Here is a 24,181-nt window from a genome sequence, read left to right on the forward strand (position 1 = left end):
CAGTACAGAACCTGCAGCTAACCACTGATACACACACACACTACTACATGATACTCAAATGTTCCCTATTCCCATCATGAGGTTGTTATAACGTACCCTTTAAATGAAAGTTTACACCGTAAGTGCACAGGTTGCGAGAAATTTGAGTAATCAAGGTGACAGACATTGACACATTCAGTACCGTCTTGCACAGTCTTGCCTGCATCTAGCTGATCTAGGGTGTAATCATTAGTCAAACAGTTGGAAACAATAGTTTCTATTGGACAAATTCAGGTGTGTTTATACCCATTTTTGTTGATACCCGTTTGCTTCCGTTTTTCTTCTACAGAATCGGCGGAATGAATACACCCCTGATCACTCGCAAACACAGTTCACTTTCATAGCAGCTACAAACAGCATGATCCCTTTAATCATTGTATTCCTTCTCACATGTACGCCCTTTGATCCTCTCACCTTTTCCCTTCGCTTGTGGACTTCAGACACATCAGTTTCCTGTGACCAGGCGAAAAAACCTTTCCAAGTCAAACCATATCATAACCGCTACACATAGCCTACATCATTATCACCATATTAGTAAACCCGCTACAATCATGCAGCACAGTGTACAGTCAGCAGCTAGCAGTTTAACAGTTACACCGGCAAGCCCCAGTGGCAATAAATTAATAAAACCAAAAGCTTACCTTGACTTGGAAGAGTTCCAGCGTTGGATAGCCAGCTAGCTAGCATAGCATCCCTCGCTCTTTGAGCCAGGTGTTTGAGTAGGCTAAACTAGCTAGCTACAGTCACTAGCTAAGTGAGTGAAAGTGAAAAAATACAACAAAATATAGGTCTCTCCTTCATTTTTGAAGAATTGAATTTGTTAAACTGTTCAACTATTGTCTTCTCACTCTGAGTCAATTACTCACCACATTTGCACTGCAGTGCTAGCTAGCTTTAGCTTATGCTTTCAGTACTAGATTCATTCTGTGATCCTTTGATTGGGTGGGCATCTTCAAAAAGTTCTACAGCTGCACCATCGTGAGCATCCTGGCTGGTTACATCACCACCTGGTATGCCAACTGCTCAGCATACGAGCTACAGCCAAGCTTCCTGCCATCCAGAACCTACAGTGAGCACCATAATTCATTGGACAGTGACCATTTTTGTTATTTTGGTTCTGTACTCTAGCACGTTGAGTTTGAAAGGATACAATGACAATGAGAGTGAAGTGCAGACTGTCAGCTTTAATTTGAGGGTACTTTCAAACATATCGGATGAACCGTTTAGAAATGACAGCACCTTTTGTACATGGTCCCCCCATTTTAAGTTACTACAAGTATTTGTTGAATTGGCTTCACAGATGTGTGTCGTTAAGCAGGTGTATTCATTTGTGTCGTTAGTGAATGCAGGAGAGCTGTTGATGAATAGTATTGATTCTAGACTTTGCTATTGCCTTTGGAGGTTGTTGTTGGGGTGTGACAACATGAGGAAGACAGCAGTGTCGATGCAAATGAAGCTGGCCGTCATAAGGCTCAGAAATGAAAATCAATCAATCAGGAACATTGCAAAAACCCTGGGCATGCCCAAGTCAACAGTTTGGTTCATCATTACCAAGAAAAAAAAACAACCGGTGTACTCAATTATGTCAAAAGACCCGGTTGACTGAGGAAGACCAAATACTTGAAGAAAACCTCCCTGACAACAGCTCAACAGATTTAAAACAATCTCCTGGATGAAGGTGTAGATGTGTCAAAAGTCTACCGTACGTAGAAGACTACACCAGGAGGACTCCAGAGGGTACACTACAAGATGCAAACCACCGATAAGCCTGAAGAACAGAAAGGCGAGATTACAGTTTGCTAAAAAGCACCTAAAAGAGCCCCAAGAGTTGTGGAAAAAAGTTTTGTGAACAGATGAGACAAAGATTAACATGTACCAGAGTGATGAAAGAGGAAAGTGTGGAGAGAAAAAAGACATGCCCATGATCCAAAGCATACCACCTCATCCGTGAAACATGGTGGAGAGGGTGCTATGGCTTGGGCCTGTATGGCTGCCAGTGGAACAGGCTCACTTGTTTTCATCGATGATGTGACTGCAAACAGAAGTAGAACAATGAATTCTGAAGTCTACAGAAATATTTTATCTGCTCAGATAAAACCAAATGCCTGTCACGATCGTGTGGCGGATTGACGGACCAAAACGCAGCAGTTGGAAAATAAGCCATCTTCTTTTATTTTAAAAGATGACGAAAAATAAACACGACACGAAACACTTTAACAAAACGAACAAAACAACAAACGACCGTGAAGCTAAATAACGTTGTGCACTTACACACACACAGGCTACAAACGTTCTGACATAGACAATTACTCACAACCAATGAGAGCCTATGGCTACCCTAAATAAGGCTCCCAATCAGAGACAACCGAAATCAGCTGTCTCTAATTGGGAACTCATTCAGGTAACCATAGACTCCCCTAGACAACCAAACATACATAGACAACACTAGACACATGTACTCCACACAAACCCATATACTATACCCAACAACCCCTTTACCATAAAAAACACCCAAACCCAACAAAACACAAAAATTCCCCATGTCACACCCTGACCTAACTAAAATAATAAAGAAAACAAAGAATACTAAGGCCAGGGCGTGACAATGCCTCCAAACTCATTGGACGGCACTTCATCATGCAACAAGACAATGACCCTAAACATACTGCTAGAGCAACGAAGGGGGTTTTGATGGCCAAAAAGTGGAAAATCCTTAACAGGCCGAGTCAATCACTGGATCTGAATCCAATTGAACATGCATTTTACATGCTGAAGATGAGACTGAAGGCAATAAGTCCCCGAAACAAGCAGGAACTGAAGATCGCTGCAGTACAGGCCTGGCAGAGCATCACCAGGGAAGATACCCAGCGTCTGGTGATGTTGATGCATCGCAGACTTCCATCAGTCATTGCATGCAAAGGATATGCGACCAAATATTAACAATGATTACTTTATTCTACATTATGTTAAACTGTCCAATGTTTTTTGTTGCCCGAAAATGGGGGTATCCTTTCAAACTCAAAGTGCTAGAGTACAGAACCAAAATAACAAAAGAAATGTCACTGTCCAATGAATTGTGGTGCTCACTGTATATACTAGGTGGTGTCATTGGAAGGCCCAAAAAATTGTCACAGACTCCAGTCACCCAAGTCATAGACTGTTCTCTCTGCTGCCGCATGGCAAGTGGTACCGGAGTACCTAGTCTAGGTCCAAAAGGCTCCTTACTAGCTTCTACCCTGAAGCCATAAGACTGCATAAAAGTGTATCAAATGGTCACCCGGACTATTTACATTGACACTGCTGCTACTGGCTGTTTATTATTTATTCATGTCACTTTACCCCTACCTACATGTACAAATTACCTTGACTCGGTACCGGTACCCCCTGTATATAGCCTCGGTATTGTTATTTTATTTTGTACTTTTTATTTTTTACTTTCGTTTATTTAGTAAATATTTTCTTAACTCTATTTCTTGAACTGTATTGTTGGTTAAGGGCTTGTAAATAAGCATTTCATGGTAAGGTCTACACCTGTTGATTTCGGTGGATGTGTCAAATAACATTTGATTTGATTTAGTTGGAGGCGTGCGTGGCCACGCAGTCATGGGCGAACAGTGAGTACAGGAGGGGGCTGAGCATGCACCCTTGTGGGCCCCTGTGTTGAGGATCAGCAAAGTGGAGGTGTTGTTTCCTACCTTCAACACCTGGGAGCGGCCGGTCAGGAAGTCCAGCACCCAGTTACACAGGACGAGGTTCAGACCCAGGGCCCCGAGCTTAATGATGAGCTTGGAGGTTACTATGGTGTTGAAGGCTTAGCTATAGTCAATGAACAGAATTCTTACAGGTATTCCTCTTGTCCAGATGGGATAGGGCAGTGTGAGTTCCAGTGAAGGGAAATCTTAATGCTACAGCATACAAGGACATTCTAGAAGATTCTGTGATTCCAACTTTGTGGCAACTGTTTGGGGAAGGCCCTTCCCTGTCCACATACTTTTGGTAATTTAGTGTACGTCACGTCATTAACTGTCTGCATAGGTTACAGTTAATGGTTCTTATTGATATGTATTATTATTATTTTATATTTTTATTATTATTTATTTATTTCACCTTTATTTAACCAGGTAGGCTAGTTGAGAGCAAGTTCTCATTTACAACTGCGACCTGGCCAAGATAAAGTAAAGCAGTGCGACAAAAACAACAACAGACAGATGGAATAAACAAGCGTACAGTCAATAACACAATAGAAAAAAGAAAGTCTATATACAGTGTGTGCAAATGGCGTGATGAGGTAAGGCAACAAATAGGCCATAGTAGCGTAGTAATTACAATTGAGCAAATTAACACTGGAGTGATAGATGAGCAGATGATGATGTGCAAGTAGAAATACTGGTGTGCAAAAGACCAGAACAGTAAATAAAAACAATATGGGGATGAGGTAGTTAGATTGGGTGGGCTATTTACAGATGGCTATGTACAGCTGCAGTGATCGGTTAGCTGCTCAGATAGCTGATGTTTAAAGTTAGTGAGGGAAATATAAGTCTCCAGCTTTTGCAATTCGTTCCAGTCATTGGCAGCAGAGAACAGGAAGGAAAGGCGGCCAAAGGGGGTGTTGGCTTTGGGGATGACCAGTGAGATATACCTGCTGGAGCGCGTGCTATGGGTTGGTGGTGTTATCGTGACTTGGTAGAGCTGAGATAAGGCGGAGCTTTACCTAGCATAAACTTATAGATGACCTGGAGCCAGTGGGTCTAGCCATGAATATGTAGCGTGGGCCAGCCTACTAGAGCATACAGGTCGCAGTGGTGGGTGGTATAAGGGGCTTTGGTGACAAAACGGATGGCACTGTGATAGACTGCATCCAGTTTGCTGAGTAGAGTATTGGAAGCTATTTTGTAAATGACATCACCGAAGTCGAGGATTGGTAGAATAGTCAGTTTTACGAGGGTATGTTTGGCGGCGTGAGTGAAGGAGGCTTTGTTGTGAAATAGGAAGCCGATTCTAGATTTAATTTGGATTGGAGATGTTTAATATGAGTCTGGAAGGAGAGTTTACAGTCTAGCCAGACACCTAGGTATTTGTAGTTGTCCACATATTCTAAGTCAGAACCGTCCAGAGTAGTGAAGCTATTCGGGCGGGTGGGTGCAGGCAGTGAACGGTTGAAAAGCATGCATTTGTTTTTACTAACGTTTAAGAGTAGTTGGATGCCACGGAAGGAGTTTTGTATGGCATTGAAGCTCGTTTGGAGGTTTGTTAACACAGTGTCCAAAGAAGGGCCAGATGTATACAGAATGGTGTCGTCTGAGGTGGATCAGTGAATCACCCGCAGCAAGAGCGACATCGTTGATATATACAGAGAAAAGAGTCGGCCGGGAATTGAACCCCATAGAGATTGCCAGAGGTCCGGACAACAGGCCCTCCGATTCTACATACTGAACTCTGAGAAGTAGTTGGCGAACCAGGCGAGGCAGTAATTTGAGAAGCCATGGCTGTTGAGTCTGCCGATAAGAATACGGTGATTGACAGAGTCGAAAGCCTTGGCCAGGTCGATGAAGACGGCTACACAGTACTGTCTTTCATCGATGGCAGTTATGATACCGTTTAGGACCTTGAGCGTGGCTGAGGTGCACCCGTGACCGGCTCGGAAACCGGATTGCACAGCGGAGAAGGTACGGTGGGATTCAAAATGGTCAGTGATCTGTTTATTAACTTGGCTTTTGAAGACTTTAGAAAGGCAGGGCAGGATGGATATAGGTCTATAACAGTTTGGGTCTAGAGTGTCACCCCCTTTGAAGAGGGGCATGACCGCGGCAGCTTTCCAATCTTTAGGGATCTCGGACAATATGAAAGAGAGTTTGAACAGACTGGTAATAGGGGTTGCAACAATGGCGGCGGATCATTTTAGAAAGAGCGTCCAGATTGTCTAGCCCAGCTGATTTGTACGGGTCCAGGTTTTGCAGCTCTTTCAGAACATCTGCTATCTGGATTTGGGTGAAGGAGAAGCTTGGGAGGCTTCGGCAAGTAGCTGCGGGGGGTGCGGAGCTGTTGGCCGGGGTTGGAGTAGCCAGGAGGAAGGCATGGCCAGCCGTAGAGAAATGCTTATTGAAATTCTCGATCATCGTGGATTTATCGGTGGTGACAGTGTTACCTAGCCTCAGTGCAGTGGGCAGCTGGGAGGAGGTGCTCTTATTCTCCATAAGAGTGTGTCCCAAAACTTTTTGGAGTTAGAGCTACAGGATACAAATTTCTGTTTGAAAAAGCTAGTCTTTGCTTTCCTGACTAACTGCGTGTATTGGTTCCTGACTTCCCTGAGAAGTTGCACATCGCGGGGACTATTCGATGCTAGTGCAGTCCGCCATAGGATGTTTTTTGTGCTGGTCGAGGGCAGTCAGGTCTGGAGTGAACCAAGGGCTATATCTGTTCTTAGTTCTAAATATTTTGAAAGAGGCATGCTTATTTAAGATGGTGAGGAAATTACTTTTAAAGAACGACCAGGCATCCTCGACTGACGGGATGAGGTCAATATCTTTCCAGGATACTCGGGCCAGATTAGAAAGGCCTGCTCGCAGAAGTTTTTTAGGGAGCGTTTGACAGTGATGAGGGGTGGTCGTTTGACCGTGGACCCATAGCGGATGCAGGCACTGAGGCAGTGATCGCTGAGATCCTGATGGAAAACATCAGAGGTGTATTTGGAGGGCAAGTTGGTCAGGATAATATCTATGAGGGTGCCCATGTTTACAGATTTAGTGTTGTACCTGGTGGGTTCCTTGATAATTTGTGTGAGATTGAGGGCATCTAGCTTAGATTGAAGGACTGCCGGGGTGTTAAGCATATCCCAGTTTAGGTCACCTAACAGAATGAACTGAAGATAGATGGGGGGCAATCAATTCACATATGGTGTCCAGGGCACAGCTGGGAGCTGAGGGGGGTCTATAACAGGCGGCGGACTTATTTCTGGAGAGATTCATTTTTAAAATTAGAAGCTCGAACTGTTTGGGCATAGACCTGGAAAGTATGACAGAACTTTGCAGGCTATCTCTGGAGTAGATTGCAACTCCTCCCCCTTTGGCAGTTCTATCTTGACGGAAAATGTTGTAGTTGGGTATGGAAATCTCCGAATTTTTGGTGGCCTTCCTAAACCAGGATTCAGACATGGCAAGGACATCAGGGTTGGCGGAGTGTGCTAAGCAGTGAGTAAAACAAACTTAGGGAGGAGGCTTCTGATGTTAACATGCATGAAACCAAGGCTTTTCGGTTACAGAAGTCAACAAATGAGAGTGCCTGGGGACACGCAGGGCCTGGGTTAACCTCCACATCACCCGAGGAACAGAGAAGGAGTAGGATGAGGGTAAGGCTAAAGGCTATCAAAACTGGTCGTCTAGTGCGTTGGGGACAGAGAATAAAAGGAGCAGATTTCTGGACATGGTAGAATAGATTCAGGGCATAATGTACAGACAGGGGTATGGTGGGGTGCGGGTACAGTGGAGGTAAACCCAGGCACTGAGTAATGATAAGAGAGGTTGCATCTCTGGATGCGCTAGTTATACTGAGTGAGGTCACCACATGTATGGGAGGTGGGACAAAGGAGGTATCTGAGGCATGTTGAGTGGGACTAGGGTCTCCGCAGTAAACTAAAACAATGCTAACTATCCTAAACAACAGTATACAAGGCATATTGACATTTGAGAGAGACATAAAGCGAGGCATAACGCAATCACAGGTGTTGATTGGGAGAGCTAGCTAAGACAACAACGGGTAAGACAACAACAGCTAATCAGCTAAGACAACAACAACAGGTAAAATGGCGATGAATGGGCAGAGAGGGTCGGTTAACTACACGTAGGACCTGAGTTCAAGGCTGGGGCCGACAGGTAAACAAAAAAATGAACAAAATGGAGTACCGTGATTAATGAACAGTCCAGCAGGCATCAGCTATGTAGCCAAGTGATCATAGGGTCCAGTGAACAGCAATAGATGGAACAGGGAAACCATGGGGTAGTCGTTACTATTATTTAGACTTTCTCCGAACTGAAGCCCATTAGGCCAATTTAAAGCTATCCCTAGACATTTGAAATATCTTCATGCCTAGAAGAGCCTCCAGGCTTCCGTAATAACGGTCAATTGTGAATGAGGGAAAAAAATATAACGGGCAGTTTGGTAAAGCTAATCCCATCTGAATCATCCACTGGAAAAACGGACATGCTGGTGTAATAATTACATAACTGACGTTCTATATAAAATAGTAGGCCCATGTAAATAGGGCTTATGGAAGGGGGTGAGAACCATGAGCCTCTGAGGTTTTGTATTGAATGTACCCAGAGGAGGAGGACGGAAACTAGCGGTCCTCCAGCTACACCATGGTGCTACCCTACAGAGTGCTGTTGAGGCTACTGTAGGCTACAGTGTGTTTTAATCACTTATTTGGTAACATAAATGTATTTAGTATCGTTTTAAAAATGATGACTTGTTTAATGTTTCACTATTTAATTTTTCTGAAATTCACTGAGGAGGATGGTCCTCCCCTTCCTCCCTCGAGGAGCCTCCACTGACACGCACACTGGCTTCTGGGAAAAGGACTTTCCATTAATCTGTCTGTTGTGGGATAATAAAGATCCCACAACAGGTTTCATCGGATGCATTACCTTCACATTATCCTTCATAATGGTGTGGTCTCATCTGAGTCTGCTTAAGAATTTTTAAGTGCCTCTGCAAAACTCACCAATGGATGTAACTTTTAAATGACAACTTGTATTAATGCAGTGTAGTAGAGGTGTAAGGGTTGTATGAGTTCAGTAGTTCAACTAACAGTCCTTAGAGATAAATGTTGGCATATTGATAATTGCTGTGTCCATGAACCTCTCTACTTGAGGCAGTGGGTCAATGGGGAAAAGAATGAATATGCTGGCAGCTTGATTGACATTCATGAATGGAGTCACTTTATAGAACTGTTAACGACTAAAGGATTACCCAGCTGTTCCAATGGCTAATAAAGGCAACTCGAGACATATTTCTCTGGAGCTAAATTGAGTGATGGAAGCAGTTATACATAAGACATGCAGTACTAGTCCCTGACTGACTGACTGATTGGCTGACTGGGGACTGCAAACAGAGCAGCTGTCACTAGAAACAGCTGTCACACAGTCTGCTGGTGGACGCCTGATTCACTCTCATATGTCCCCCATCATTTCATTCTCCAAACAAACCTGAGTATTTTCAGCTCCAGAAACAAAGACGTGGATTGGAGATAGGTAGTCTTTGGTCATCTTTTCTATAAATTGGTGTATTGTATTAATCTTCAGATAATCTCTTAAAACTATTATCGATTGTATTGCCTTTGTGATGCAATAAAAACAATTGTTCACAAAATAATTATATAGCTTAATTGTCCCAGAGGCCTGTGGTTCAAGCAAAAAAAGTGTACTTTGATTCGCCCACTCAATTAGGCCTATTTGGGTATTCTCTACAGATCATCCAAGTCATTAAACACAGGATATTCTTCTCATGGTTCTCATGAATTCATGTTCATGTTGTGCCATTCTGTCAACGGTAACAGCGGGTGATTTTACGACAGGTTGTTAAAGGTAGAATATGACTCAACCTCTGTAAAACACCCCCTCTAATGAGGCGTGAACATTTGCATAAGCCTCATGGTGGAGAATCCTTAAAAAACCTAGTCTTTGAAGTGAATTCTTTGAGCACCCCTATATCTTAACTACGTGCTATTGGAGGTTGGATGTGAAACATATTCAATAGGCAAAAATGGTTATTAGGAAAAAGCTTTGATGGTGCCCATTTTAAAATGTGAGACTTCTCTAACTCCTCCCTCCCATGTTCTTGTCCAGCAAATAGATGGCGAAGCCTTCTTGCTGTTGACCCAGGTTGACTTGGTGAGGATCATGAGCATCAAGCTGGGTCCAGCCATTAAGATCTACAACTCCATCTTGATGTTCAAGACGGCGGAGGAATCGGCATGTAATGAGCTCTAACGAAGGTGGGAGGTTACTCTTTTCTTTCCCCCTAAGGAGGAGGTCTACAGACAAAGATGTGAAGCACAAAGAACTGTCCTTCCCAGCGGATGTATCTCATGCGAACTGAATTGCACAAGTTCTTCTTTTTTTTTTAAGACAACCATATTGCATACTGAGAATCTCCAATAGGATTGACTCATTGAAGAAATGTAATTTTCCTTTTTTTTATATTAGTGTTGGCTTGGTGTTCGATCTACTTAAAAACTGAAACTGGAAATGCAGAGGACTATTAGTTTATCATCCTTCAGATTTCCTTTAGTGCATCACAATCAGCAACTTTTCATCATGTAGAAAGTGCCATCTGCACAGGGTCTCTGGTATTATAGAAGATTATTGGCTTTAGCTGTTCCAGTGTCTCTGGAATGCCGACTTCATACAGGTCAGAGAAATGAATACATTCATGAGAAAGTAATCATGATTTTTGATCCTTGTCACTTCTGTCTGTCTGATGGGTTGGTGGTGCTGTAGGAGAAGGCTGTATATTTCAACCGAGAGGAGAAAGGGATTTTTATTCTCTCACCAAACCAACAGGGGCACCCTACTGTAATAATTCAATGTACCAGGCCCTGCATTTAATTTCCCCATGGTAAATGCCCCCAACTCTTATGTTTTATGGATAGCAATATACAGTACCTGTATAAAGACCAACGTGGGTCATCTTGGTCTGGTTTCTTTCTCCTGTGTACTGTACAGTCACCTCATCAGTACTGTTCAGGACCTCTGGAGCAGTGACAAGTGTCTGTTTACAGTACTTTAATGTACTAAACCCAGGGAACGGGTTTGGTTGATTGAATCAAATATAAAATAAAAGGCTATCTATATGGACATGGGTATTTCTTCATGTGGACAATTGTTCACTTTTGTTTATTTATGTACTGCAATTTAAAGCAATTGTTAAATATAATTGAATAGGTACATTGCTGATAATCTCAAATAGCATACTTAGTGCTCTTTAATTAACGTTGACTGTAATGTGCTATTTCATTTTGCTTTGCCGAAGCCTAAAGAAAAGAAAATGCCGGTTTATGTTTTGCTGTTATTTATTTATTTAAATCTCATACCGGTGGGTGAGACTGCTGTGTGCAGAATTATGCAAAATAATGTAAATGGAAAAGAGCTTGCCATTTCTGAAGCTAATATAATGATGTAGCCTTTAATTCCACCTGTATTGGTTCACAAATAAATACAATGAGAAGTACACTAAGGCTGCCTCTTGTGTTACTGTTAAGTCTACTTGTGTCCCAGGTGTTACCTCTGTCTCAAGTTGTCCTTCCAGGGTACACTAAAGCCACTTTGGCTTTGTTGAAGTGTTCAGTACCAGAATATTATGCATATTTTATTCATCTCACTAATCTCAAAGAATTTTCACATCCTGTCACAAAGTGCTATATTTTTCCTATTGTCACCATGTCATATTGAATACCCTAAGAAGGGAAACATTCACTTGTTCTCTTTTCATGCAGTGAACCCTTTCGCATGGTTCATCACAATCTTTTCATTTTCTATTATTTCTTATTCCATGTACAAATCATCTGACAACTGATGTTTGATCATCGTGTCGACGCTTCATTCTTCTAAATCGCCTCCAGCTAAGAATCTAAGCTGGACTGTTTGTCAAGGGATCATTGTCTTTGATGTGTTTTGTCTCGCACAAGATTTCAAATGGGAAATTTATTATTTACTGCAAAGCATAAAGATTTTCAACAGAATTTAGAAATAGGCATTACCACAGATTCCTGATTTATCTATATAATTTGAACTTAATTCAATGTTTGGTGCTAAGGGAAGTGTTCAGTACATACTCTGTTATTGAATAGCCTTTTCCCATGGACGACTCTAGATTAGGTTGGTTACTTACAGATGACTAGCTTCAGGGGGAATATTTCATTTTACCCTAAAAAGGCGGATAGCTGTAGAAAAACAGTATAAGAGTCAATTGCCTCCAATACCTCTACAGCCAGAACATGACAGTTGGCATCTTCTGGAAATGTCAAGCTGAAGCTGGTATATGCATCTATTTTTGCCTTGTTATGAATATTTATCATGACGTTTGGGGCTATTTTTCTCTCCAACAAAGGAGCAACTTATTCTAGCTAACAAGCCTACAGACTTATGAGATTATGAATACGTATGCACATGAATAAACAAACATAGTGTAGCTAGGACACAGTGCAGATTGCAGATAGACGAGGGCTATGTTCTAGATTGTTATTACACTGCTTGAATAATTCTACATGTGCCCTCAGACACAAAACAGTCCATGAACTTGGCTGATAATGATTCCAAATGTACATTTATTACACTTGGCCCTGACTGACATTTGGTAGAGAGGATCAGATGTGAAATGCAATTATGCTATTATTTCTGATTTCTGCTCCTAAGCAGAATTTCCTATGATTATTATGTGTTTCTAATGACAATGTAATCTCATGATTGCCTCTTTCAATTTTGAGTTGGAGTAGGGTGGCAGAGAGCCACCATCTTTTAGGCATTTTTTTAATTATAAAATTAACTTCAGTGGAAAATTGTTGTGACTGATAATTTTATCAATAACAATGAATCCTGATTCATTATAATGGATAGTTCAATTGGTGTTATTAAAGTAACTGTCCATTGAAAATCTAACTTTTAAAAGTTCATATTCCGTTAAATTATACCCAAATTATGTTTTTGACTCATCCTATACTCATATTTCTGGCCAAAGCATAAATTATAGAAAATAACACCTCAAACTTGTATCTCAAACAGACCGTATCAAAAATGCTGGCTATTTCCTCATAGAGGATGATATCCAATCAGCAGTCTACTCTCATAAATATTCTTTATGACCGGTATATGCCCACACTATTCTGTTGTCAGGGTATGTGTCACGCCCTGACCATAGTTTGCTTTGTATGTTTTATGTTTTGTTTGGTCAGGGTGTGATCTGAGTGGGCATTCTATGTTGTATGTCTGGTTTGTCTATTTCTATGTGTTTGGCCTGATATGCTTCTCAATCAGAGACAGGTGTTTTGCGTTGTCTCTGATTGGGAACCATATTTAGGTAGCCTGTTTTGTATTGTGGGTTGTGGGTTATTGTCTATATGTTAGTTGCTTGTGTCTGCACTGTTAATATACAGTATAGCGTCACGTTCGTTTATTGTTTTGTATGTTTGTCAAGTGTTCTTCGTTTCTTCTTTAATACATAGAAGAATGTATTCACTTCAAGCTGCGCCTTGGTCCTCCTCTCTTTCTCCCGAAGACGATCGTGACAGTATGCCAGTGGAGGCTCCTTCGAGTAGGAAGTGGAGTGAATTTCATAAAAATAAGAACAGTGAAACAGAGTTATCCTTTTTAGATAAAACTATACTAAATAAATGTACATGTCACCAAATAACTGATTTAAAATCCTTAAGAGTATTGTGTCAAATCCTGTGCGTCAATCTAATGAACATAATAAAGAAAATCTCCATCTGCCTATTTCGCCCATCTGCGGTTGAAAGTGTTTGTCAGACCAGGAGACATTCCCAAAATCTGTCTTCTCATGAAAACGTTTGTAGCGTCCGAACCGCTTGGGCTACAAACTAATATGACTGTGGAAAGGGGAGAGTCTCACAAATACAATGGTGTTCTCCACAAGTGCCACTGAACTCATCTGACGGTAACCCATACAAATGAATGGAAGTATGGAGGTAGTTTTATCACCTAGATATAGAACAAACACTTCAAAACCTTATTCCTTATGATATATTGTTTTGCTGTATTTTTTGCCATTTATGAACGTGTTATTCAATGCGTTTCTATTTGCTCAAATAAAAGGAAATACAACAACAAAAAAGCTTTCGGTTTTATTCGTTTATTTCCACTGGCGCCGCCGGTGTCACTGCTAAACTGCTTGCTCTACACTGTACTGCGTGATTGTTACACATGGATTGTGGGTTTACTCATGCGTTAGTTTTAGTTTGTTGACTATAACATTAACATAGTGAGAACGATGTAGCGGTTAGCGGTTATGGTATGAAGGTTTGACTTGGATAGTTTTTGCGCCTGGTCACAGAGAGCTGTTGTGTTGTGCAATGAAGTCCACAAGTGAATGAAAATGTTATTACTCCAATTTGTCTTACTACATGTTCACCTACGTTATAAACATTCATTTGTAGGCTAGGTTGTAGCAGCCACATGATGGGGATAGTGCAAATTGGAATATCATGTTTGGAGGCTAAACCTATCGATGTTACATTGAGTTGGGTGAATGGAATATGAATGACAGTCATCCAATATATTGCAATAGAAATAAGGCCATGCTTATATAAAAACATTGTCCTCCCTTATCTCGAACGCCACTAACCGCCACCGGGGTATGCCCACACCATTTCAACACAGAAAGCTGCTTTTTAACATGCTTAATTACATACTTAATTTTTGGGAAGGAAAACTATTTCACTCATATTGTAATTTATTATAGGTCATATCTAATAGAAATGTGGAAACACTGGACACTTACTTTAATCATTCATGATCAACTTGTGTGCTGTACATTTTCTCACTTTTAGTGCTGCATTGGCTACAAGAACTTAGTGTATACTCTAAAGACATTGGCATAGATTTTAAAGTCTGTTTCAAATCCAGCACCAGCTCATAGCCTACATTCTTAATAGTTTCCTACATGATGCAATGATGCAACGCGCACAACATTGTCATTTCTAAAAACTGTGAGTTCCTCCTGGAATGTGAATGGCGTTTTGGGATTTCCTGTGGAGCACCCTATGATCCCGCAGCTGGAGAAGCCCAGTTATCCCACACACACAGCTAATCCCCAGCCATTCTCTCCCTCCTCCAGAAACACAGCAACTCTGGGAGACTTGGCCTTAAAGCTACAGTGAAAAGAGGTCATATGCTCTCACACAGCAGACTGACAAAGCAAAAATGCATCAGCCATTATCTCTCAAATAGAGGAATGCTGTTGAGCCCAACAGCAGTTTTTGATTAGCCAGGGAAAAGATCCTAACTTCAGTTCATTAATCCACCATCACATGTGGATCATCCTCGTAATGTATGTCATGGTGGCATATGAGCAATATGCATATGACAAACCAATTTTACTGTCATTCCTGATTATTATTAATACAGTGCATTCGGAAAGTATTCAAACCCCTTCCCTTTTTGCATATTTTCTTACAGCATTATTCTAAAATGGATTAAATATTTTTTTCATCAATCTACACACAGTACCCAATAATGTCAAAGTGAAATGTTTGCACATTTATTAAAAATTAAAAACAGATACCTTATTTACATATGTATTCAGACCCTTTGCTATGAGACTCGAAATTGAGTTTAGGAGCATCCTGTTTCCATTGATCATCCTTGAGATGTTTCTACAACTTGATTGGAGTCCACCTGTGGTAAATTCAATTGATTGGACATGATCTGGAAAGGCACATACCTGCTATATAAAGGTTCCACAGTTGACGTGAGAACAATTTATTTTATTTTATTTATTTATTTTATTTAACCTTTATTTAACCTGGTAGGCAAATTGAGAACACGTTCTTATTTACAATTGCGACCTGGCCAAGATAAAGCAAAGCAGTTCGACACATACAACAACACATAGTTACACATGGAGTAAAAACAAACATATAGTCAATAATACAGTGAAAAAAATAAGTCTATATACAATGTGAGCAAGTGAGGTGAGATAAGGGAGGTGAAGGCAAACAGATATATGTATAAATAAATAAAAATATAAAAAGGCCATGGAGGCGACGTGAGTACAACACAGCAAGTAAAATAAAAACAAAAAAAAAACACTGGAATGGTTGGTTTGCATTGGAAGAAAATGCAAAGTAGAGACAGAAATAATGGGGTGCAAAGGAGCAAAATAAATTAATAAATAAATACAGTAGGTAAAGAGGTAGTTGTTTGGGCTAAATTGTAGATGGGTTATGTACAGGTGCAGTAATCTATGAGCTGCTCTGACAGCTGGTGCTTAAAGCTAGTGAGGGAGATCGGTGTTTCCAGTTTCAGAGATTTTTGTAGTTCGTTCCAGTCATTGGCAGCAGAGAACTGGAAGGAGAGGCGTCCAAAGGAAGAATTGGTTTTGGGGGTGACTAGAGAGATATACCTGCTGGAGCGCGTGCTACAGGTAGGTGCTGCTATGGTGACCAGCGAGCTGAGATAAGGGGGGACTTTACCTAGCAGGGTCTTGTAGATGACCTGGAACCAGTGGGTTTGGCGACGAGTATGAAGCGAGGGCCAGCCAACGAGAGTGTACAGGTCGCAGTGGTGGGTAGTATATGGGGCTTTGGTGACAAAACGGATGGCACTGTGATAGACTGCATCCAATTTATTGAGTAGGGTTTTGGAGGCTATTTTGTAAATGACATCACCGAAGTCGAGGATTGGTAGGATGGTCAGTTTTACAAGGGTATGTTTGGCAGCATGAGTAAAGGATGCTTTGTTGCGGAATAGGAAGCCAATTCTAGATTTGACTTTGGATTGGAGATGTTTGATGTGGGTCTGGAAGGAGAGTTTACAGTCTAACCAGACACCTAGGTGTTTGTAGTTGTCCACATATTCTAAGTCAGAGCCGTCCAAAGTAGTGATGTTGGACAGGCGGGCAGGAGCAGGCAGCGATCGGTTGAAGAGCATGCATTTGGTTTTACTTGTATTTAAGAGCAGTTGGAGGCCACGGAAGGAGAGTTGTATGGCATTGAAGCTCGCCTGGAGGATTGTTAACACAGTGTCAAAAGAAGGGCCAGAAGTATACAGAATAGTGTCGTCTGCGTAGAGGTGGATCAGAGAATCACCAGCAGCAAGAGCGACATCATTGATGTAAACAGAGAAGAGAGTCGGTCCAAGAATTGAACCCTGTGGCAAGCCCCATAGAGACTGCCAGAGGCCCGGACAACAGACCCTCCGATTTGACATACTGAACTCTATCAGAGAAGTAGTTGGTGAACCAGGCGAGGCAATCATTAGAGAAACCAAGGCTGTCGAGTCTGCCAATGAGGATGTGGTGATTGACAGAGTCAAAAGCCTTGGCCAGGTCGATGAATACGGCTGCACAGTATTGTTTCCTATCGATGGCGGTTACGATATCGTTTATGACCTTGAGCGTGGCTGAGGTGCACCCATGACCAGCTCTGAAACCAGATTGCATAGCGGAGAAGGTGTGGTGTGATTCGAAATGGTCGGTAATCTGTTTGTTGACTTGGCTTTCGAAGACCTTAGAAAGGCAGGGTAGGATAGATATAGGTCTGTAGCAGTTAGGGTCAAGGGTGTCCCCCCCTTTGAAGAGGGGGATAACCGCAGCTGCTTTCCAATCTTTGGGGATCTCAGACGACACGAAAGAGAGGTTGAAGAGGCTAGTAATAGGGGTGGCAACAATTTCAGCAGATAGTTTTAGAAAGAAAGGGTCCAGATTATCTAGCCCGGCTGATTTGTAAGGGTCCAGATTTTGCAGCTCATTAAGAACATCAGCTGACTGTATTTGGGAGAAAGAGAAATGGGGAAGGCTTGGGCGAGTAGCAGAGGGGAGGGCAGTGCTGTTGTCCGGGGTAGGGGTAGCCAGGTGGAAAGCATGGCCAGCCGTAGAAAAATGCTTATTGAAATTCTCAATTATAGTGGATTTGTCGGTGGTGACAGTGTTTCCTATCTTCAGAGCGGTTGGAAGCTGGGAGGAGGTGTTCTTATTCTCCATGGACTTTACGGTGTCCCAGAACTTTTTTGAATTTGTGTTGCAGGAAGCAAATTTCTGCTTGAAAAAGCTAGCCTTGGCTGTTCTAACTGCCTGTGTATATTGGTTTCTGGCTTCCCTGAAAAGTTGCATATCACGGGGGCTGTTCGATGCTAATGCAGAACGCCATAGGATGTTTTTCTGTTGGTTAAGGGCAGTCAGGTCAGGAGAGAACCAAGGGCTATATCTGTTCCTGGTTCTAAATTTCTTGAATGGGGCATGCTTATTCAAGATGGTGAGGAAGGCATTTTTTAAAAATGACCAGGCATCCTCTACTGACGGGATGAGATCAATATCCTTCCAGGATACCCCGGCCAGGTCGATTAGGAAGGCCTGCTCGCTGAAGTGTTTCAGGGAGCGTTTGACAGTGATGAGTGGAGGTCGTTTGACCGCTGACCCATTACGGATGCAGGCAATGAGGCAGTGATCGCTGAGATCTTGGTTGAAAACAGCAGAGGTGTATTTGGAGGGCAAGTTTGTTAGGATGATATCTATGAGGGTACCCGTGTTTACGGAATTGGGGTGGTACCTGGTAGGTTCATTGATAATTTGTGTGAGATTGAGGGCATCAAGCTTAGATTGTAGGGTGGCTGGGGTGTTGAGCATGTTCAAATTTAGGTCGCCTAGCAGCACGAGCTCTGAAGATAGATGGGGGGCAATCAGTTCACATATAGTGTCCAGAGCACAGCTGGGGGCAGAGGGTGGTCTATAGCAGGCGGCAACGGTGAGAGACTTGTTTTTAGAGAGGTGGATTTTTAAAAGTAGAAGTTCAAATTGTTTGGGGACAGACCTGGATAGTATAACAGAACTCTGCAGGTAGTCTTTGCAGTAGATTGCAACACTGCCCCCTTTGGCCGTTCTATCTTGTCTGAAAATATTGTAATTGGGGATAAAAATGTCTGAATTTTTGGTGGTCTTTCTAAGCCAGGATTCAGACACGGCTAAAACATCCGGGTTGGTAGAGTGTGCTAAAGCAGTGAACAAAACAAACTTAGGAAGGAGGCTTCTAATGTTAACATGCATGAAGCCAAGGCTATTACGGTTACAGAAGTCATCAAAAGAGAGCGCCTGGGGAATAGGAGTGGAGCCAGGTACTGCAGGGCCTGGATTCACCTCTACATCACCAGAGGAACAGAGGAGAAGTACGATAAGGGTACGGATAAAAGCTATGAGAATTGGTCGCCTAGAGCTACTAGAGCAGAGAGTAAAAGGACGTTTCTGGGGGCGATAAAATAGTTTAAAGGAATAATGTACAGACAAAGGTATGGTAGGATGTGAATACAGTGGAGGTAAACCTAGGTATTGAGTGATGATGAGAGAGATCTTGTCTCTAGAAACATCATTGAAACCAGGTGATGTCATCGCATATGTGGGTGGTGGAACTGAGGGGTTGGATATGGTATAGAGAGCAGGGCTAGAATCTCTACAGTGAAATAAGCCAATAAACACTAACCAGAACAGCAATGGACAAGGCATATTTACATTAAGGAGAGGCATGCTTAATCGAGTGATCAATAAGGGTCCAGTGAGTAGAGGTTGGTTGGGGTCGTGGCGATCCAGACAGCTGGCCGGGTATATGGCTATCGGTAGCAGCATAGGATGGAGGTCTGTTTGTAGATACCTCGTGCGTTTCCGTCGGTAGGTTCCGTGTAGTGGGGTATTGTTCAGATAGCAGCCGATAAGACAGCTAACGATTAGCGGGCCTCAGATGAGCGTTCAGGTAACGTCGGGACGGAGGTGCCGGTTGGATAAATCCCTCGGGCAGATAACGTCGGCAGTCAGTCGTGAAGGCCCGGTGGGGTTCCGTATCTGCAGCAGCAACAAAAGAAACGGGTCCGGATGGTGATGGAACTCCTCAGCTGGCTAGCTCCAGCATGATTTGAGTTTGCTCCGGGGTCGACGTAAGCCAATAGTCACACGGTATGCAGCTAGCTAGCTGCGAAATCAAGGTGCAAGTGTCCAGAGCCTGCGGTTGGAATCCGGGGAAACTGAGAGAAAAAAAGTCCCGGAATGCTCCGGTCCGAGTCGCGTTGCACAAAAGTGCCGGTAGATTATCGAGCTAAAGGAATAGCTGATGACCGCAAAACGTGGGCAGCTGAAACACCAACGCTAGCCAGCAAACCGGCTAATTTCGGGGCAGCTACAGATTAGCTTCTGGCTAGCTATCGGAGTAGCTTCTGGTTAGCTTTCAGGCTAGCTTCTGAATTAGCCCCTGGCTATCTTCCACGATGGATTTTCAGATTGAGGTAAGTAATACTTATTGTAATTGGAGAAGCGGGTTGCAGGAAAGCTTTTGCAGGAAAGCTCTTGTAGTTGAGTTCTTGGATAATAAAATAAATTAAAGATATGTGAAGAAAAGGTGTAAATATATATATATATACAGGACACGACACGACAACACGGAAAAAGACGTCTGAACTGCTAAGCCACCTTGGATACACGTCCGTAGACCTCCTAGACAGGATTGTTTTGAGGCACAGCATTTCTGCAGCATCGAAGGTCCCCAAGAACCCAGTGGCTCCGTCATCCTTAAATGGGAGAAGTTTGGAACCACCAAGACTCTTTCTGGAGCTGGCCACCCGACCAAAGTGAAAAATCGGGGGAGATGGTCACTCTGACAGAGCTCCAGGACCTTCCAGAAGGACAATCATCTCTGCAGCACTCCACCAATCAGGCCTTTATGGTTGAGTGGCCAGACGGAAGCCACTCCTCAGTAAAAAACACATGACAGCTCGCTTGGAGTTTGCCAAAAGGCACTTAAAGGACTCTCACACCATGAGAAACAAGATTCTCTGGTCTGATGAAACCAAGATTGAACTCTTTGGCCTGAATGCAAGCGTCACGTCTGGAGGAAACCTGGCACCATCCCTATGGAAAAGCTTGGTGGTGGCAGCATCATGCTGTGGGGATGTTTTTCAGCGGCAGGGACTGGGAGACTAGTCAGGATCAAGGGAAAGATGAACGGAGCAAAGTACAGAGAGATCCTTGATGAAAACCTGCTCCAAAGTGCTCAGGACCTCAGACCGGGGTTAAGGTTCAATGCAAAATGACCCTAAGCACACAGTCAAGACAACACAGGAGTGTCCTGCCAGAGCCCGGACTTGAACCTGATCGAACATCTCTGGAGAGACCTGAAAATAGTTGTGCAGCAACGCTCCCCATCCAACATGACAGAGCTTGAGAGGATCTGCAGAGAAGAATGGGAGGAACTCTCCAAATACAGGTGTGCCAAGCTTATAGCGTCATACCCAAGAAGACTCAAGGCTGCAATCACTGCCAAAAGTGCTTCAACAAAGTACAAAATAACCTAAAAACCTGTTTTTGCTTTGTCATTATAGCATATTGTATGTAGATTGATGAGGGGGGAAAACTATTCAATCCATTTTTGAATAAATCTGTAACGTAACAAAATGTGGAAAAGGTCAAGGGGTCTAAATACTTTCCAAATGCACTGTACATGCCGCATAATGTTGCAGCAAATGTCACTGGAATACTGTGGAATGGATTGGAATGTTCTGCTCTGTGAAAACAGGGCTGTAACTCTTTTAAAGTAAAATCAACCTCCGCTCCTTTTCTGCAAATGCAGGATTCTGTGACATGTTGACCAAGGATTTAACCTAAATAGTCTGAAAAGAAGAATGCATACCGACAATCCAAGTTCAGCTTAAAATCCAAGCCAAATGGCAATGATCAGGGTAAAAGAGGAAAGAGAGGAGAATGATAAAACAATATGGCCCAGTCACAGTCAAGTGAGATTTTGCTGAATTAGCCTGGCCCAGCCTGGCCTTATCACGTCATCAAAGTGCTATATAATTCTTCTCCCAATTATGCAAAACAGGAATCATCAGCCAAATCTGACAACCTACCACTTTTCCAGTTGTACCAAGTCATCTACACTGACGTTAGTCCCTTGATAATAGAGCAGATGTTCAACACTATTACCTCACTCAGCCTGTAAGGCAATTGCTTGGGGAGCCCCTGACCAGTGCCAGTCTATGACCAGGATGATGCACATCCAGGATGAATGACAGAGGCAGATGTACCCTACACTGCAAGGCAAATACGTATATTCTGACTGTTTGTAGTCTATCCAATTGAATAATTATTTTCTCTTTAAATGATGGTTATATCTTACACATAATAAGAGCCTATTGTTCCCACGAGCATGTAACTGAGTTTTAACCAGGCATAGTTTAATTCTAGATCAAAAAGAAAGATTCTGGATAATGAGACCAGGAAGGCAGGAGAAAATCCATAATAGATGTATAAGAAAGGATGAGCCTACCAGAACAACAACATTTCTAAACAGATCATACAGATTCTAAATGTTTGACTTTTATTTATTATGAATCAATAATTCCCACTGAACTGGCTATCCGTTGTCTGTTGCAGTGGAGGTCGTGCCGTTTAAGATTAGGGGGGACGATTATTATTTTTCATGAGCATATCCTTACTTCTATTACAGGATATTGGATGAATGTCATTCATTGTCCATTCACCCAGCTCAATGTAACATCAATAGGTGAAGGTTACTACATAATACAAACATTTTCCCTGTACCCATCATGAGGTTGCTACAACCTAGCCTATTAATAAAAGTTTACAACGAAGGTGCACAGGTCGAGAGAAGCATTTGAGTAATCAAGGTGACAGACAGTGACACATTCAATTCCACCTTTCACACTCTCTAGGTTGTAAACATTAGTCTAACATTTCCAAATGAGAGTTTCTATTGGACAAATTCAGTTGTTTGCTTTCGTTTAAGAAGCGTTTTTCAACAGAATCGGCAGAACGGATACACCCCTGATCACACACAAACACAGTTCACTTTCATAGCAGCCACATACAAACAGCATGATCACTTTGCTCGTTAATTCCTTCTCACATCTACGCGCTACCCTCCTCTCACCTTTTACCTTCGCTTGTGGACTTCAATGCACAACACATCAGCTGTCTGTGACCAGAGAAAAAAAACTTTCCAAGCCAAACCTTCATATCATAAGCGCTAACTGCTACACACAGCCAACATCATTGTCACCATATTAGCTAATGTCATAGTCAACATAGTCAACATAGCTACTAGAACTAACGCTTTAGTGAACCCGCTATAATCAAGCAGTACAGTGTACAGTCAGCAAGCAGTTTACCAGTTACACCGGTGGGCCCCAGTGGCACTACATTTGTAAAACCAAAAGCTTACCTTGACTTGGAAAAGTTTCAGTGTTGGATAGGCATAGAGCTAGCTAACTAGGCATCCCTCTCTAATTGAGCCGGGTATTTGAGTAGGCTAAACTAGCTAGCTGCATTCGCTAGCTAAATAAGTGAAAGTAAAAGTGAAAAAAAAAATACAACAAAATCTAGCTAGCCCTCTCTCGTGCTTCTGTTTTTTGAAGAAATGTATTTGTTTAAAACTGTTCAACTATTGTCTTTCTCTGTAACGGGTGACGCTCTCCTCATCCTCGGATGAGGTGAGGAGAGAAGGATCCTCAGACCAAAACGCAGGCTTTGGGAAATAAGCCATCTTTATTAAACAACGACGATGGCAAACACGAAACGAAAACAAAACACTTTCAAACTACAAAATAACAAAACGACGTTGACGAAACCTGAACATAAACTTACATAACTAAACATAAACTTACGTACAGGAAACAGACGACATCGAAACGAAAACGAAACAAACAAACGCTACAGTCCAGTGTGGTACGAACAAACATACTGACACAGGAGACAATCACCCACAAACAAACAGTGAGAATGCCCTACCTAAATATGACTCTTAATTAGAGGCAAACGCAAACCACCTGCCTCTAATCAAGAGCCATACCAGGCAAACCGAAACCAACATAGAAACAGATAACATAGAATGCCCACCCAACCTCACGTCCTGACCAACTAACACACAAAAACTAACATAAATAGGTCAGGAACGTGACAGTACCCCCCCCCACAAGGTGCGAACTCCGGACGCACCAGCACAAAGTCTAGGGGAGGGTCTGGGTGGGCATCTAACCACGGTGGTGGCTCAGGCTCCGGGCGCGGTTCCCACCCCACCATAATCCATCCTAGCCCCCTCCCTTCAAGAATGTCCACCCTCTTACTTCCCCCACAAAATCCTCCTAATAACATATCTAATAATGACAATACCGGGACAGAGAGATAAACCAAGACAGAGGGATAGATAAGACTATAGAGGTAGATAAAGATAGAGAGGGAGATCAGGATAGAGGGGCAACTCCGGACTGAAAGGCAGCTCCGGACAGAGAGACAGCTCTGGACTGATGGGCAGTTCTGGGTATCTAGCCTTTTCAGGCTGAAGGGCAGCTCATGGCTGACTGACGACTCTCGATGCTCATGGCTGGCTGACGGCTCTCGACGCTCATGGCAGGCTGACGGC

General features: G+C 42.6%; 1 protein-coding gene across 1 annotated transcript in view; it reads left to right on the forward strand.

Moving 5' to 3' along the window:
- Nucleotides 1-11,268, forward strand: part of LOC129825040 (lethal(3)malignant brain tumor-like protein 3) — a 43,543-nt gene extending 32,275 nt beyond the window's left edge. Inside the window, exon 22 of the mRNA XM_055884731.1 lies at nucleotides 9,879-11,268. Within this exon, the coding sequence (XP_055740706.1) occupies nucleotides 9,879-10,022 (144 nt within the window). The 3' untranslated portion in view covers nucleotides 10,023-11,268. The remainder of the gene's footprint in view (nucleotides 1-9,878) is intronic.
- The last annotated feature ends 12,913 nt before the right edge of the window (nucleotides 11,269-24,181 follow it).

Source organism: Salvelinus fontinalis, chromosome 27 (genome assembly GCF_029448725.1).
Source record: "Salvelinus fontinalis isolate EN_2023a chromosome 27, ASM2944872v1, whole genome shotgun sequence".
Classification (NCBI taxonomy): Eukaryota; Metazoa; Chordata; class Actinopteri; order Salmoniformes; family Salmonidae; genus Salvelinus; species Salvelinus fontinalis.